General features: G+C 37.9%; 1 protein-coding gene across 4 annotated transcripts in view; it reads right to left on the bottom strand.

Moving 5' to 3' along the window:
- Window positions 1-174: 174 nt before the first annotated feature.
- Window positions 175-12898, bottom strand: part of LOC134537475 (annexin B9-like) — a 17170-nt gene continuing 4446 nt past the window's right edge. For 2 of the 4 annotated variants that reach the window (XM_063377948.1, XM_063377950.1), the window contains exons 3-9: window positions 11047-11223; window positions 9469-9673; window positions 8216-8295; window positions 7524-7596; window positions 5374-5550; window positions 4203-4384; window positions 175-2542 (exon numbers count right to left, since the gene is read on the bottom strand). In XM_063377948.1, coding sequence (XP_063234018.1) covers window positions 2492-2542; window positions 4203-4384; window positions 5374-5550; window positions 7524-7596; window positions 8216-8295; window positions 9469-9673; window positions 11047-11223 — 945 coding nt within the window. In that variant the 3' untranslated portion in view covers window positions 175-2491. Of the gene's footprint in view, window positions 2543-3837; window positions 4385-5373; window positions 5551-7523; window positions 7597-8215; window positions 8296-9468; window positions 9674-11046; window positions 11224-12898 lie in introns of those variants that run through there. The other 2 variants (XM_063377949.1, XM_063377947.1) reach the window with 2 other exon arrangements.

Below are 12898 nucleotides of genomic sequence, written 5' to 3'. Positions count from 1 at the left end.
TAAATGCACTCCCATCTCTTTTTATGGTCTTAAAGAGGACCTTAAAAAAATATCAAACTTAATTTATATCTGACATGGTGCAATAACACATATAACTCAATGCTAGCACAACATTATCCAACATGTACATAATTATTAATACAGGCACAGGGAAAAACAAAGTACAATCATCAATTAATGGAAACATAGAATTTTATTACACTGTTTATTTTCAATTCTTACAGTAATGTGGACAAATATATATATGATAAAAAAAGTAGATTCAAATCAGTGTCAAAAAACTCTGCAGTCTTTTTGTAATAGGCAGACAGGAATGCTATTGTATCTCTCTTCCAGCATTGTTTATTTCCGTGTAAGCAAAGAGAATGCATTAGTTTCATTGAAAAATCCCTGAAATTATAGAAACTATGAATGACAAATTGGCCAAATGGAAGCTTTGCAATACGTTGAAGCATCATGGTGTAGGAACACACAAAGCTATTTTCAATACACAATAGCAATGGCCAAGAACACACCTAAACAGTTCAAATATTGACAAAAAATTTTTCTATAGTAATGGTGTTCAATTGTGTTCTTTAAACAATCTCTTTTTTAATTCAAAATCACTTGACTAACGTCCAAATTGACATATTTTATCTCAAAGAGCAAAATATCCTGAATCACAACCCTTTACAGTATCACATAACTACAAATAAAATTAAGAACCTTAGTTGCAAATAAATTACCTTTTATCTTGAGAGATTTATAAGTGTGAAACTACACAAATCATTCATCATGCCCAAAACTTAACTATGTATTTCGGTTAGTCCCTTTGTTAGCATTGCCAGTACTAAAACTGTTACAGAGAGTGAGGCCATGACAGGAATAAACACGAAACATGTGCCTTTACATATTCTAAGCCAGGGGTTTCGAAAAACAGCAGCAAATTCTTTGTCTAACAACTTTGCTCACTATCAGCATTTAGTTACCATGATACATACATATAAAAAAACAGTATCTGAAAAACATCAAAAATATTTTCAAAATGATTATCGCTAGGCAGGGTATGATCAAACAGTCGTAGCTTACAAATGCACATCTTCACAACCTATGACTTTTTTTTTTCTATACAGTATACTTTAGCATCAATTTTGTCAAAATACATACGTATAGTGACCTTAGTATAGCACAAGCACAAGTTAAAAAGGAAACTTTCAACAGTTCTGTTCACACCCTATCTCTAATGCTACACCCGCCGAGATTCGTTATTTAATTTGCTCTAAAGAAGCAATCTCATTGTTATCACAAGATATGAGCACCCAAAGAAGCCCTGAAAGAAATGCATTTTGAAATATCAGTTATGCTACAAGAACTCCATAGAAAAGCAACCTGCCCCAACACTAAAAACTTTGATAGACAACCCTTTTAACACACTGACAGCCAGGAACAGACAAATTCTGAACACTCATTCACAGGCAGGAAAGAATTAAAATGTAGGCATACTTCCATCAACTTCATGAATAATATGAACTTTTAAGTCTGTCCTGCTGAACATGCAAACAGTTTCTGTCCCAACTAATGCCCACAAATTTCTAGCAGTATGTGTACCTTTCTCGATAAACAAGTGTTAGCGGTGGAAAGCAATCAATTAACAGGGAACCACAGATCTATATTCCAAGCAATGTGTGACACTTAGGCCCTCTTGTAGACATTTGGAACAATAAATGTTGTTGCAAGCCATAAGATATGTAAAGGGAGCACATCTCAAAAGTTCTGGTAAACAAGTACTATGTAGTTCCATGATTCAAAATAACTTCCAACCTGTAGATATTTTTTTCTATCTTACTACAACTATCCATGATCACCACTAATTTTACAAAATCCGAACTGCGGGTTACAGACACCCCAGGAATTTTCAATGCTACAAATTTAACTAAACATAAATGTTACCAGAAAAACTAACAATACTGTTCTTGCAATTCTCATGTTCAAATCAATTAAGAAAACTTTTTTAAAAAAAAAACAGCCTATCTTTTACAATTTATCTGTGAAACAAAAAAATTGATTTCAAGGTTTGTACAAAGATCTGTTCCAAGCGCAAAGCCTTATTAAAAAGTATAAACCTGTCTTTGAGTGTCAGAAACCTTCAAAGGTCCATACTGCACGTGTTTGTACCCGAATGTGTTTACCATCACAGCCTAAACATTGCCGATTGTAACTAGCAGTGGATTAACTAACGAGCTTCTACATGTTTACAGAACAGTTGAATTGCACTCCCACCACGAGCCTGCCACAAACACACATCTAGCCTGCAGAAACACAAAGAGTATCTGTAAATATAAGTAAAGTGACATTTTTTCCGGCGGAGGCACAACTCGCGCGGCGGGGGGCGGGGGTGGCAGGCCTGGCCCGTCATGCCGTCAGTGCCAGCAGCACCTTCTTGTAGTCCCCGGAGAGGTCGCTCTAGGAACACAAAGCAGAGGCTGCGGGCACGGAGCAGAGCGGGCGGGGTCTAGTCTACCAGGGTCAACAGCACTTTCTTGTAGTCCCCGGAGGTGTCCCCCTGAAACATGCCCAGCCACCGCCGGTGGCAACGAAGGGTTCGCCAGCCAAGCACTGTCGTGCCTACAGCGAACACTTCTTGCACATTCCAAGACTACCATTCAAAATTGGTGTGGAGTCAAGGAGTAAAAAAGCTCTGCTATGATAGGCCTGCCATTTTTACGGATATTTCAAGAGTAAAACCGACTGATGAACAGAGACGTTCACGAATATTTCCAACGGGCCAACATTGTCCCCTTAAAATTAGGTACATTCCTGTAAATATTTACATTTAACTCCGCTATTAACGCAGCCACGTCAGATGGTGAACAACTATCACGTATGGCTTCATATCAACAGACCAAAAACATTTACGCATAAAAGCACTGAAGAACAGCAATATCTATGGTTATGAGGAAAATGTTTTTGGTATGTTGAAAGATTATGAGTGGCATGGCAGATGGCAGTACTCTGTTCTTGAATTTAATGAAACCTAGATGTGAACATTGTAGAGTTATGGCTTCCAGGAAATAAGTCAAATATTATGTAAAGGGTTGGCTAAGTGGTTAAGTTACGTAAGCTACATTAATAAATTGTGAACTTTTGAAAATGTGGTGATTAAAGTATTATTATCGTAGCTACCTTACCTAACCAACCTTTCACTTTAGTTACTATTTGCTTTCAGAAGCCGAAAAATCAACAACCTTCAAATATTTTATATAAAAAAAAAACACATATTGAACCCTTCAACAACAACAACAACAACAACAACAACAACAACAACAACAACAGTATTATTTAAGCCTGTACACCAAAAAATTTTGTATATTAATTTATCACAATACTAATATGCCTGTACTTCCAACTTTTACCCTTATTATTTTACTTTGTACAGTTAAATCACTGTGAAACCTAATTTGAATTTAGATTTTCATATTACATTATTTTTAAATGCTACGAACAGGATTTAGAAACAGATCTTGATGGCAAGGCTGCCCTATGACTAGGAACCAGATTACACAGTAAATTGAGATAACACCGAAATAACACTGAAAAGCAAGTCCATGCACCCTAAAGCACAGAAATGCAACTGAAATCATGACATTATCTGGAATTTTAATAAAAAATGTAATCACAAAAATTATCTTTTAATATATTAAATTCTATGAATGGAATTTATTTAGCATGAAGTTTGTACCAAAATGTAGTACAAAATAGGTTGTAAAAAATCAATTTTACCATCTTTTTTGGTTGTTGCAACTCTTATTAGCAACTCATTTTTACATTCAACGTTGGTACATTTTTCAGACCCACAAATACTTGCCAATATATTTTTATTGTTCCGAGTAGTTCTGTTCCAGAAAAGCTTATTACAAATCACAGAGTTATACTGTATAGGCTTAGTAGTACACTACACAACCTCAAATGTGAACATTGGTACTCTACAAACTTACAAGGTATACTTTGTCAAATATTCACAACCAATTGAATATTCATTATTTAAAGGTGTAAATATTCGAAGTCAAATTGAATACGAATGATAAAACTATTTGTATATGAAAATTTGAATATTCGCATATTCGAACGATAATGGTTTTCAGAGCTAAGGAAGGTCTCTCGACGATCACAATACAAGGTAACGTCAGCTTGTAACAGAACCGGCCGGTAGAGGGGTCACTCACGGAAATGTAGCTCTCCAGGGTCTTGCCGTACTTCTCCTCAAAGGCCTTCTTGATGTCGCCCAGGTCGATCTCTGAGCGGGACACCACGATGCGGATGAGCGTGCGGTCGTTGGTGCCCAGGCCGGCCATGGAGTCGTGCAGTCGCTCGGCGAAGAACCCCACCTTGCTCTTCACGCACTTCACTGCGGGCACACGACTCTCTCACCGCACGGCACACGCCCCTGGGCCGTCCCCACGGGGGAGATGGGGAGAAATCATCAGGGCCCAGACACCAGGGGAGAGGGTCCGGTCACGTTTCAATATTTTTTTTAACGTACCCTGATAGCAAGACAAAATTTACACGTCTATCGCCAAGAAAATCCATTGGAACCTTATAAGTCACGTGACATGCACAGAGTTACTTTACGGTTTAGGCCATGGTAACATTTTGTATTTAGAAATTTTTTTTTATACTTAAGAGTTTAAAAATTGAACATTAGGTAATGGGGAAGTAATAGACAGCCCAGCTCCACACCACGACATTCCCCACACTTGTCATTACGCTGAAAGAGGTATTCTAGCTTTAATTATTATATTTTAGATACTGCACAAAAAAAAAACCTACCTTCATCTAAAAGAATTTCTCACTTTAAGAAAATACGTATTTTCAGATCCCTACTAAGATTTTTACAGTAAATAACAGATGAGTATAAAAACCATATTTGTTGAGAACCAAAACCATGCTTTCTTTTTTTTCAGGTACTTATAATGAAATTTAAATGTACATGCACAAAGTTCAGATAGGTGTATTCTGGATTCCAAAGTGGTTAGCGTAAGACCACACATAAGGACACTTAGTGTGGATCATAAAGTCACAAGGGAGAGAATATTTTTCAAAAAAAGGTTTGTTTGAAAAAAAATTCAGGAATAGTGCAAAACTCTTTGGCAGGTACAATGTGTTCCAACTTATCTCAACACTTTTTTGAGTTTGCTTAAAAGCATTTTCTTTTGAGTCAAGAATGCAATAAAATATGAAAACATTTGCTAATATGTTGTCAGAACGAAAAGGTGTTGGACCAGCTTCGTTCAGTTGAAATTTCACTCAGTAGTCGGCAATACTGACGGCCAGGAGTCGACACAAGCAGGGCGAGGACAAGAGTGCCGGAGGTCGAGGGGCGAGGGGGGAGCGTACCAATGGCCAGCAGGCCCTTCTGGATGCTGCCGGAGAACTCCTTCTTGATGGCTGTCTCTATGTCGTGGCCCGACAGCGACTCGTACTCTGCAAACGTCTGCCTCAGCTGCTGGTAGCTCCTCGTCACCATGATGGAATTGAAGGTCGACTCCTCTGTTCCCCACTTCTTCGCCTCCCCTGCAAACACCGGCCACAGTCACGAACCTGACACTCTCGCTTGCCTGCAAACTACAGTCTTCCCCACCGGCACAATTCATCACTTCCTCCAAAACTTTTGCTGTTGAGATCAACAAGCGCTTCCTTACACAGCTAAAAAAAACAACACTTAAAAAAGTGTGTACGCAACAACAATAATATATATTCCTTTGCCATGGTTAATTTACATGATTTATATACAGTTCACCTACAAGTTAAAGTAAATGAAAATTTTATACAACCCCTGGGTTCTATGTTAGTGACGAGAAATTTATTTTTCTTTAAAGCAGATTCTGATCTGAACTGCCTACCAAGAAATTTACCAGTTCCGGTTTTGATTTATTGCTGTAAAACAAATATAAGCAAAACTGATTGGAGATATAAGTTATTTACTAAATGCAGTATGGTACGTATTTGGTTCAATGCCTATTCTTAAAATAAAATAATTAAATTTATATTACAAAATAATTATCTCCATGGTTAGCAAGGTACATACCTGTAGGTTTAGCCAACACTTACAAAAAATGAAACTAAGATAAATAGGGGAATTATTTTATTTTCATAAGTTTGTGGTACTATAAAAATCTTTTAATTCCTATCTCTTGCCCATGCAACTTGCACATCCACTGGTCTAAACTACTTTAAAAATTACAATCCATATATACATTACATATATAAATCATGTATTGTTCAGTTATCTGATGGTGTAAAAATAGAATCCATACAAAATAAATTGTTAAAAATCATTTATCTCAAAAAACTTCCCCCACCCTGATCTACCAAATCTTTCTGATTGCAGTGTGTATCTACATACTATTTTCATTAAAAATTGCTATAGCTCAAAACTTAACTCTAAGTACATACTGGACAATACATGACTAAGAGTCCCACAATTTAATAGTCGATTAACATCTAGTTTCTGCACATCTTACATGAGGAATGTTATCATTTTGAGATTAATTTCTAACTATAATAAACTTGATAAACTTGATGTACTAGCTAAAAAGGTAAAAAATAAAATTAATTAACAGTAAATTTAAAAATTAAGATTAACTTAGTCCAATTTATCATATAGTATTCAACATCCTACAATTATGTTGCTTAACGATTGTGGTGTTACTTCTGCTGGTTATTGTTCTGATTATTTTTGTTGTTTTGTGTTGTGTCCTGACCTACTGTTATACAGTGTCTATCTAGTCTTGTTGTCTGTTCGTGTGTCTTATCGTGTGTTTTTGTTACTGTTATTTGTTTATTTGTGTATGTATTATATTTGTTGTGCCCTCGCCTAAAATAAAGACTGTTGGTGGGAATGGTACATAGATGTCCCTGAGGGTGGGGGGGGGGGGGGGGTTGCGGGTTGTGCAGCAGTTATAACTGAAGCCCATCGCACACGGTACAATATTTTCTACTAGTTTGCTTACTAGAATGCTTACTGGTTTCTGTACTGTGTAGGCTACAAGCTGAAACACTAGGTGCGCTACAAGTTTCTGCTGCACACGATTCTAGCTGCCTTACTAGTTTTGTTAAGAGAATATTCTCCACAACAAATTTTTATTATAATTCACATTTTTTAATGCATACAAACAAGGCTCTTCTTTGTATGCATTCATTAAAACGAGGAGTTGGTCACTATTCCACTTCTTTCCGTCCATGTTTATCACAACATGCGCGCTTAAAAGTGTAAACAACCCCTCGTGCTGTTTTCGTGAGTTCTGATTGGCCACTCCTTAAATATTGGAACACACCAAGCAACGAAAATAGGACGCAGTCTATTACGCAAAACCAGTAGCCCAGCTCGTACAGCTACTAGTATCCAGTTTGAATTCGAGTGAAGAAACTAGTAGTAGAGCCAGTACAACTCCTAGCTTACAATATTGCAAGGAATATTGTACCGCGTGCGGCGGGCTTGAGCAAGGCCTTGGAGCAGCTGTAAGCAGTTCTGAGGGGACACTCACCGGCTGCATACAGCTCCTGGGCATCTGCCCTCGCAAGCTCCGCGTCCACCGTCTGGCTCTCGTCCCTGTTGGCCTGCGACAAGCACACACGCGCCTGACTCACCGCCCTCCTCAGCCCCGCACGGACGGATCACACCGCTTAACGATTCTGACGTGGAAAAACCAAAGTAAAAAAATAATGAATGAATGAATGTGATGGGTCAAATCCCAATTTTCTCGAATTCGAATTCCAAAGAGTACTTCAAATATGCCCCTCAAATCCACATATAAGCCTTAAGTGTCAAAATTAAAAAATAATTTACAAGAAACTAATATTAACCATGGTGCTAAAAAAATTCAACACTTTAAACGTTTTGTTTCACAAACTAAGTTTCCTGAATCAATCGAAATTGTAATTTTATTTATGCATTACACATTAAAAGTACAATATCGTGGAGAATGGTAACAGGAATGAAGAAAAAAAATTCACCTAGTCAACTTCAGAGATTAAAGGTGTTGACTTTCTAATTTTGCTTTATTTCCTCTGATACGGTATTAACCTATCATTTTAGACAAGCTTCACTAGAAGCAACAGCATGTCGCGTATGAACACTTCAGAATCTTTGGCTCATGTCTTCAACGTGTCGGATCTGCAGCTTTGCGGACCCGGACGCGAGGGTAACTCCGGCAACGAGTGCTGGCGTGCTACTCACCTGGCACAGAGACACCAGCAGACGCTTGAAGTGGCCCGAAGTGTCGCCCTTCAAGTCACTCTCCAGAGACTTGCCGTACACTGCAGCAGAACAACACTCGGTTGGGCCGCAGCGCTCTAATGCTTCTGCCGGAGGGCGTCACACACCCTCACGCAAAAACACTACCCATACACCCAAAACGGCACTTTCAATAGCTGCTGATGAAAATTATAATTTTTTTTTACGCTTCTCAAACCACCGGAAAAAAATTGTTGCAAAATTCAGGAAGGGACGTGTAAATAAATCTTCTACTTTATGTCCCGAAACTTAATTTTATCACATATAAGAACCAGTAACTCAAGCAAATGTTAAAGGTAAGTGAAGATATAAAATTAAGACAGTGGCTACAAGGCAAGAAAAAGATGGAGCTCATTATTTAGCAACTATGTTAGGGGTCTGGAGTATCCGAAACATATCTAGTGTTTGTAAATGATTTTATATTTGAAATTTTATTTCACTTTTCATAAAGAAAAAAATGTTTATCTTTTATTTTTCATTACCAATAGATACGCCAAGTAGGACTAACAAAAAATATTTAACTGAAAAAATTTAATATGTTATATTTATGAAGAAAGGATGATATAAGAAGTTTATTTTTGTTTTCTGCAACAATATACATGACATATAACAATCTGTGATTATAATTTAAAATTATTAATAATAATCAATTTTATATTTATACAAAGAGTTGAGACCAACAAAACCATTTTGAAACTGTGCATTTCATTTTACTGCATTTTGAATAAATTTTTATTGGACTCCTGTAAAGTGGGAAAAACATTTTTCAGCCTGTGCTACACTCACGATTCCAAAATATTAGATACTCGTAAACAGTTTGAAATTCAATTCCAAACTTGACTATAATAAAAAAAAAAACCAGTACTTGCAGAAGCCTGATTTATGTCTAGACACACGAAAAATTCGCGGGTTCATTTCGTGTTATGCTAAAAATCAAATAATTATAACTTAGTGCTGCTTCTGTCATTGGTTCGCTGTTAATCTGGAGGACCGAGGGCCAATTAGAGACCCATCACTAATAGAAGTGTCGAATCACAGGCCACAAGTCAGCAGCCAATGAACAGCTGGCATTTGCCCGAGTGTATAGAGGATATTGGAGTCTATCCTGGAGGTCATTGAACCCGCAAATTTTCCGGGTCTCTATTTATGTGGAACAACGCCCCAATCTGTGTGCAGCGGAGCAGGCGCGCACTCACTGTCCTGGTAGAAGGTGGAGATGGTCTTGATGCCGTAGTTGCTGAGGGTGCACAGGATCTCGATGATGGCCTCCTCGTCCGTGCCCAGGCCGCTGACCGCGTGGTGCAGCTCCTTGGCGTAGTACTGAGGCAGCGGCGTCATCAGCGCCACCATCACGTCCTCGAACTTGCCCCCCAGCTCGCTCTTCAACTCCTTCACCAGGTCCTGCCGGCAGCCCCCTCCGTCAGCCCACTAGTTCCAGCTGCCACCTCACGCCTGAGCTACCCAGGCTGTCGAGGATGAGCCACACCGCAGAGCATGGCCTCCACATTCGATTACAGGCACTGGACCCAGGAGCGGAGACGCCCCGACCCTCCTAATATTACAGTCACGTGCTGCATTATAATTGCATGGTTATTTCTTAACTACACTCTTTTAAGAATGTTATTTAACCTGAACATACAGGGTATAATTGGACGTAGTTATGCAAAAAGAAACCAACCCACATGAAACCTATTCTAAGTATTTTGATGTTCAAGTTAATTATAAATTGTAATTCTCCTATTGATAATATAATGTGGGTATTATTTTAATGGTCTAGTATAAAAACTGATATAATAATCGCAATGACGGTACAATCAACCTTGTACTATTTTAATTTATTTTCAAATAAAATATAATAAAATTGTGGGTTGGTTCCTTTTTGCATAACCACGTCCAATTATGGTTACTATTTTATAAGTCCAAACTAAGCTTTATTTATAAAATTATTTTACTTTTAAAATAACCACAGCGAGTACGCATATTTATTTCACACACTGAGATAATAATAAACAGGGCTGGGGCCGGGCCCTGGACCCAGGGGTCCACCCAGCCCCACCCTCGTGGGGGCCATGCCGCATGGGCCCAAGTCTGTAATCTGTAAACACTAAACACTACCACTGTGACACTGCTTGATCTTGAAAGCCAAACTAAAATAAAACTGATTCTAAACCACCCGGCATCTAGCTCAGTGTGTCGCAACTATTTCTGAGTTATGGTATCCTATAACCATAAATTGCAGAAAAATCTGCAGTACCCTACATACAGTTTTTCATTTTTATTCATCATTTTTATACTATTTTTGTTTCTGCTTACAAAATAAGTACAACCTTCAGAACAAAAAATAATGTTTTATTCCACTGTAGTATTCGATAACGGTTTTTTTTTTAAATTCATATGAAAATTTCTCAAAAAGATGTTATGTACGATAATTGATTTTTTTTTATTAATCAAATTCATGCAGCACACTTACAGAGGTTGGGAAACCCTTCTCTAGACGTTGAGAATAAAATGTGATCTGAATGACAGTTTAGAGCTTTCATTAATTTTGAATAATGACAAGTTTTTTGAGCAATGATACACGAATTTAAATTAAAACATATATATTTTTTCAAATTTTAAATCTCAATGCCATAAAGTTGCTAGTGAAAAAAAAACTTTAACTTTACTTAAAACAAAATATTTGTGATTAGAAAAAAAATTTTTTTCCCAGGTGTCCAGTCATGTTGTGCTTCTCGGACACGCTGACACTCCGGAACGTGTCACCCCTCGCGCACCTTGCCGAACAGAGTCTTGAACGCCTCGGCGATCTCCAGCCGCTGCACGATGCCGCGCCGCGCCAGCACGTCGATGATCGCCTGCTCATTGGCGCCGAACCCCTTCATCGCCTTCTTCAGCGTCTCGGCGTCCGCGTTGGCGTCAAACGGCTCCGCGGGGAACACAGTCGGCGTGCACTGAGAGAGGAAACACTCGTGTTCGACACCACCCACGCTGCCCGCAAGCGTCGCACAAGTAAGGGACCTGTTCACAAAACTGAATTGAAACTAATAGTTTAGCTGCATGACGCCCAGCAACGCGGAGAAACGGTGAAAGACTGACGAAACAATTTACAGGTGGCACTGCTGAACACGATGGCCGCCACAGTGGTGCACTCACCATCGATGGCGCCAAATTCTAATATCCAAACCACCACACATTCTAGCACTATGCCAAAACAGGACCGTTTTACATCAGCACTGCTCACAGTACACCTCAGGGAGATGGGACATGGACAAGACTGTGACACTGAGAAGCACTCATAAATGGTTATGAAATGAAGCCAGCTAAACCCCTGACCTTGGTCCTGCATTTATGAACCATAATAACAACTCTTCCAAACCTAAAGCTCTAAAGAAATACGAAGTCTATATAATCCAGATGCACAATAATTAATACCAGTAAGATGTCATTTTAGGTTTTACATCACACAGCACTATTTTTTATCTTGTGATTCTATTTACTACGCTATCCTTACTTAAAATTGACTGTTTCCAGCCTCCTTTTTCAAAATCAGATAATTGTTAAAAGTATTTTATCATTTGAAATTAAAAATAATCTTGGAATAGTTTATTTGCTATAACTATTTCTTACAATGCATATTATAATTTTTGGCTTTAAGTGCTGATTGTAAAAAGGCAGCGGAATATACAGGAATAAACAAACTTGTAATAATCCTTCTCTTGGAACGTTAGAGGAAAGTACTTGAAATTCTGTAACATAGGCCTAACAGATTGTAAAAAAAAATTTAATTCAAAAATTTTCCAGTTAAAATTTAATACTTAAGACAAAAAATACACGGAAAAGAGGGCTATAGGAACTTTCGTAATTTGCAACCGTATACACGGCAGGGTCCGACCCTTTGGTCTATTGGTCCGGGCTTCCGACTTGTGAGCCAAACGTTCTGGGTTTGATTCCCAGCCAAGTTGGGGATTTTTTTCCTTGTGAGAAATTTCCTTCGGTAAATATGTAGTTGGGCAATATTTGTTTAAAAAAAATTTTTAAATTCCGAAAATACTTTTATTCTATGCTTTTTAACTTCCTCTTTTCATAAAACCCGGCAGAGATAATAAATTACAAATACTTTAGGAGATATCACCATTCTTATTTTGCAATACAAGACCTGTGCAATCATTCAATCATCAAAATTTTTTATTTTGCCTTGTGTTCGTGAATGCCTAATTAATTAAAATGGTTGATTAGGTCAGGTCAGTTACATTATAAATACTTTCAAACTAAGGTGACATTAAAAATAATTCATATCATATTGTTTAGTTTTAAAGTATTTATAATGTAACTGACCTGACCTGACCTAACAAACCGGGACAAAGGATGTATTGTGATGAAAATTAAAAAATTTGATATCTCCTAAAGTATTTGGAATTTCTTATATCAGCTGGGTTTAATAAAAAGAGGAAGTTAAAGAGCATGGAATAAAATAATTTTTGGATTTAAAATTTTTTTTTAACACATATCGCCCAAATACATATTTACCTTTCCTTCTAGATTTTATAATTTGGTGTTTGTCACCCCTCACACCCATGGGGCAGAAGGGCAATGGCAACCCGCCACGACATGGCCTCCACACTGCTA

The sequence above is a fragment of the Bacillus rossius genome, chromosome 12, assembly GCF_032445375.1.
Source record: "Bacillus rossius redtenbacheri isolate Brsri chromosome 12, Brsri_v3, whole genome shotgun sequence".
In the NCBI taxonomy this organism is placed as follows: domain Eukaryota; kingdom Metazoa; phylum Arthropoda; class Insecta; order Phasmatodea; family Bacillidae; genus Bacillus; species Bacillus rossius.
The sequence above is the reverse complement of the archived record's forward strand: the minus strand, read 5'-3'. Positions and strand labels throughout refer to the sequence as shown.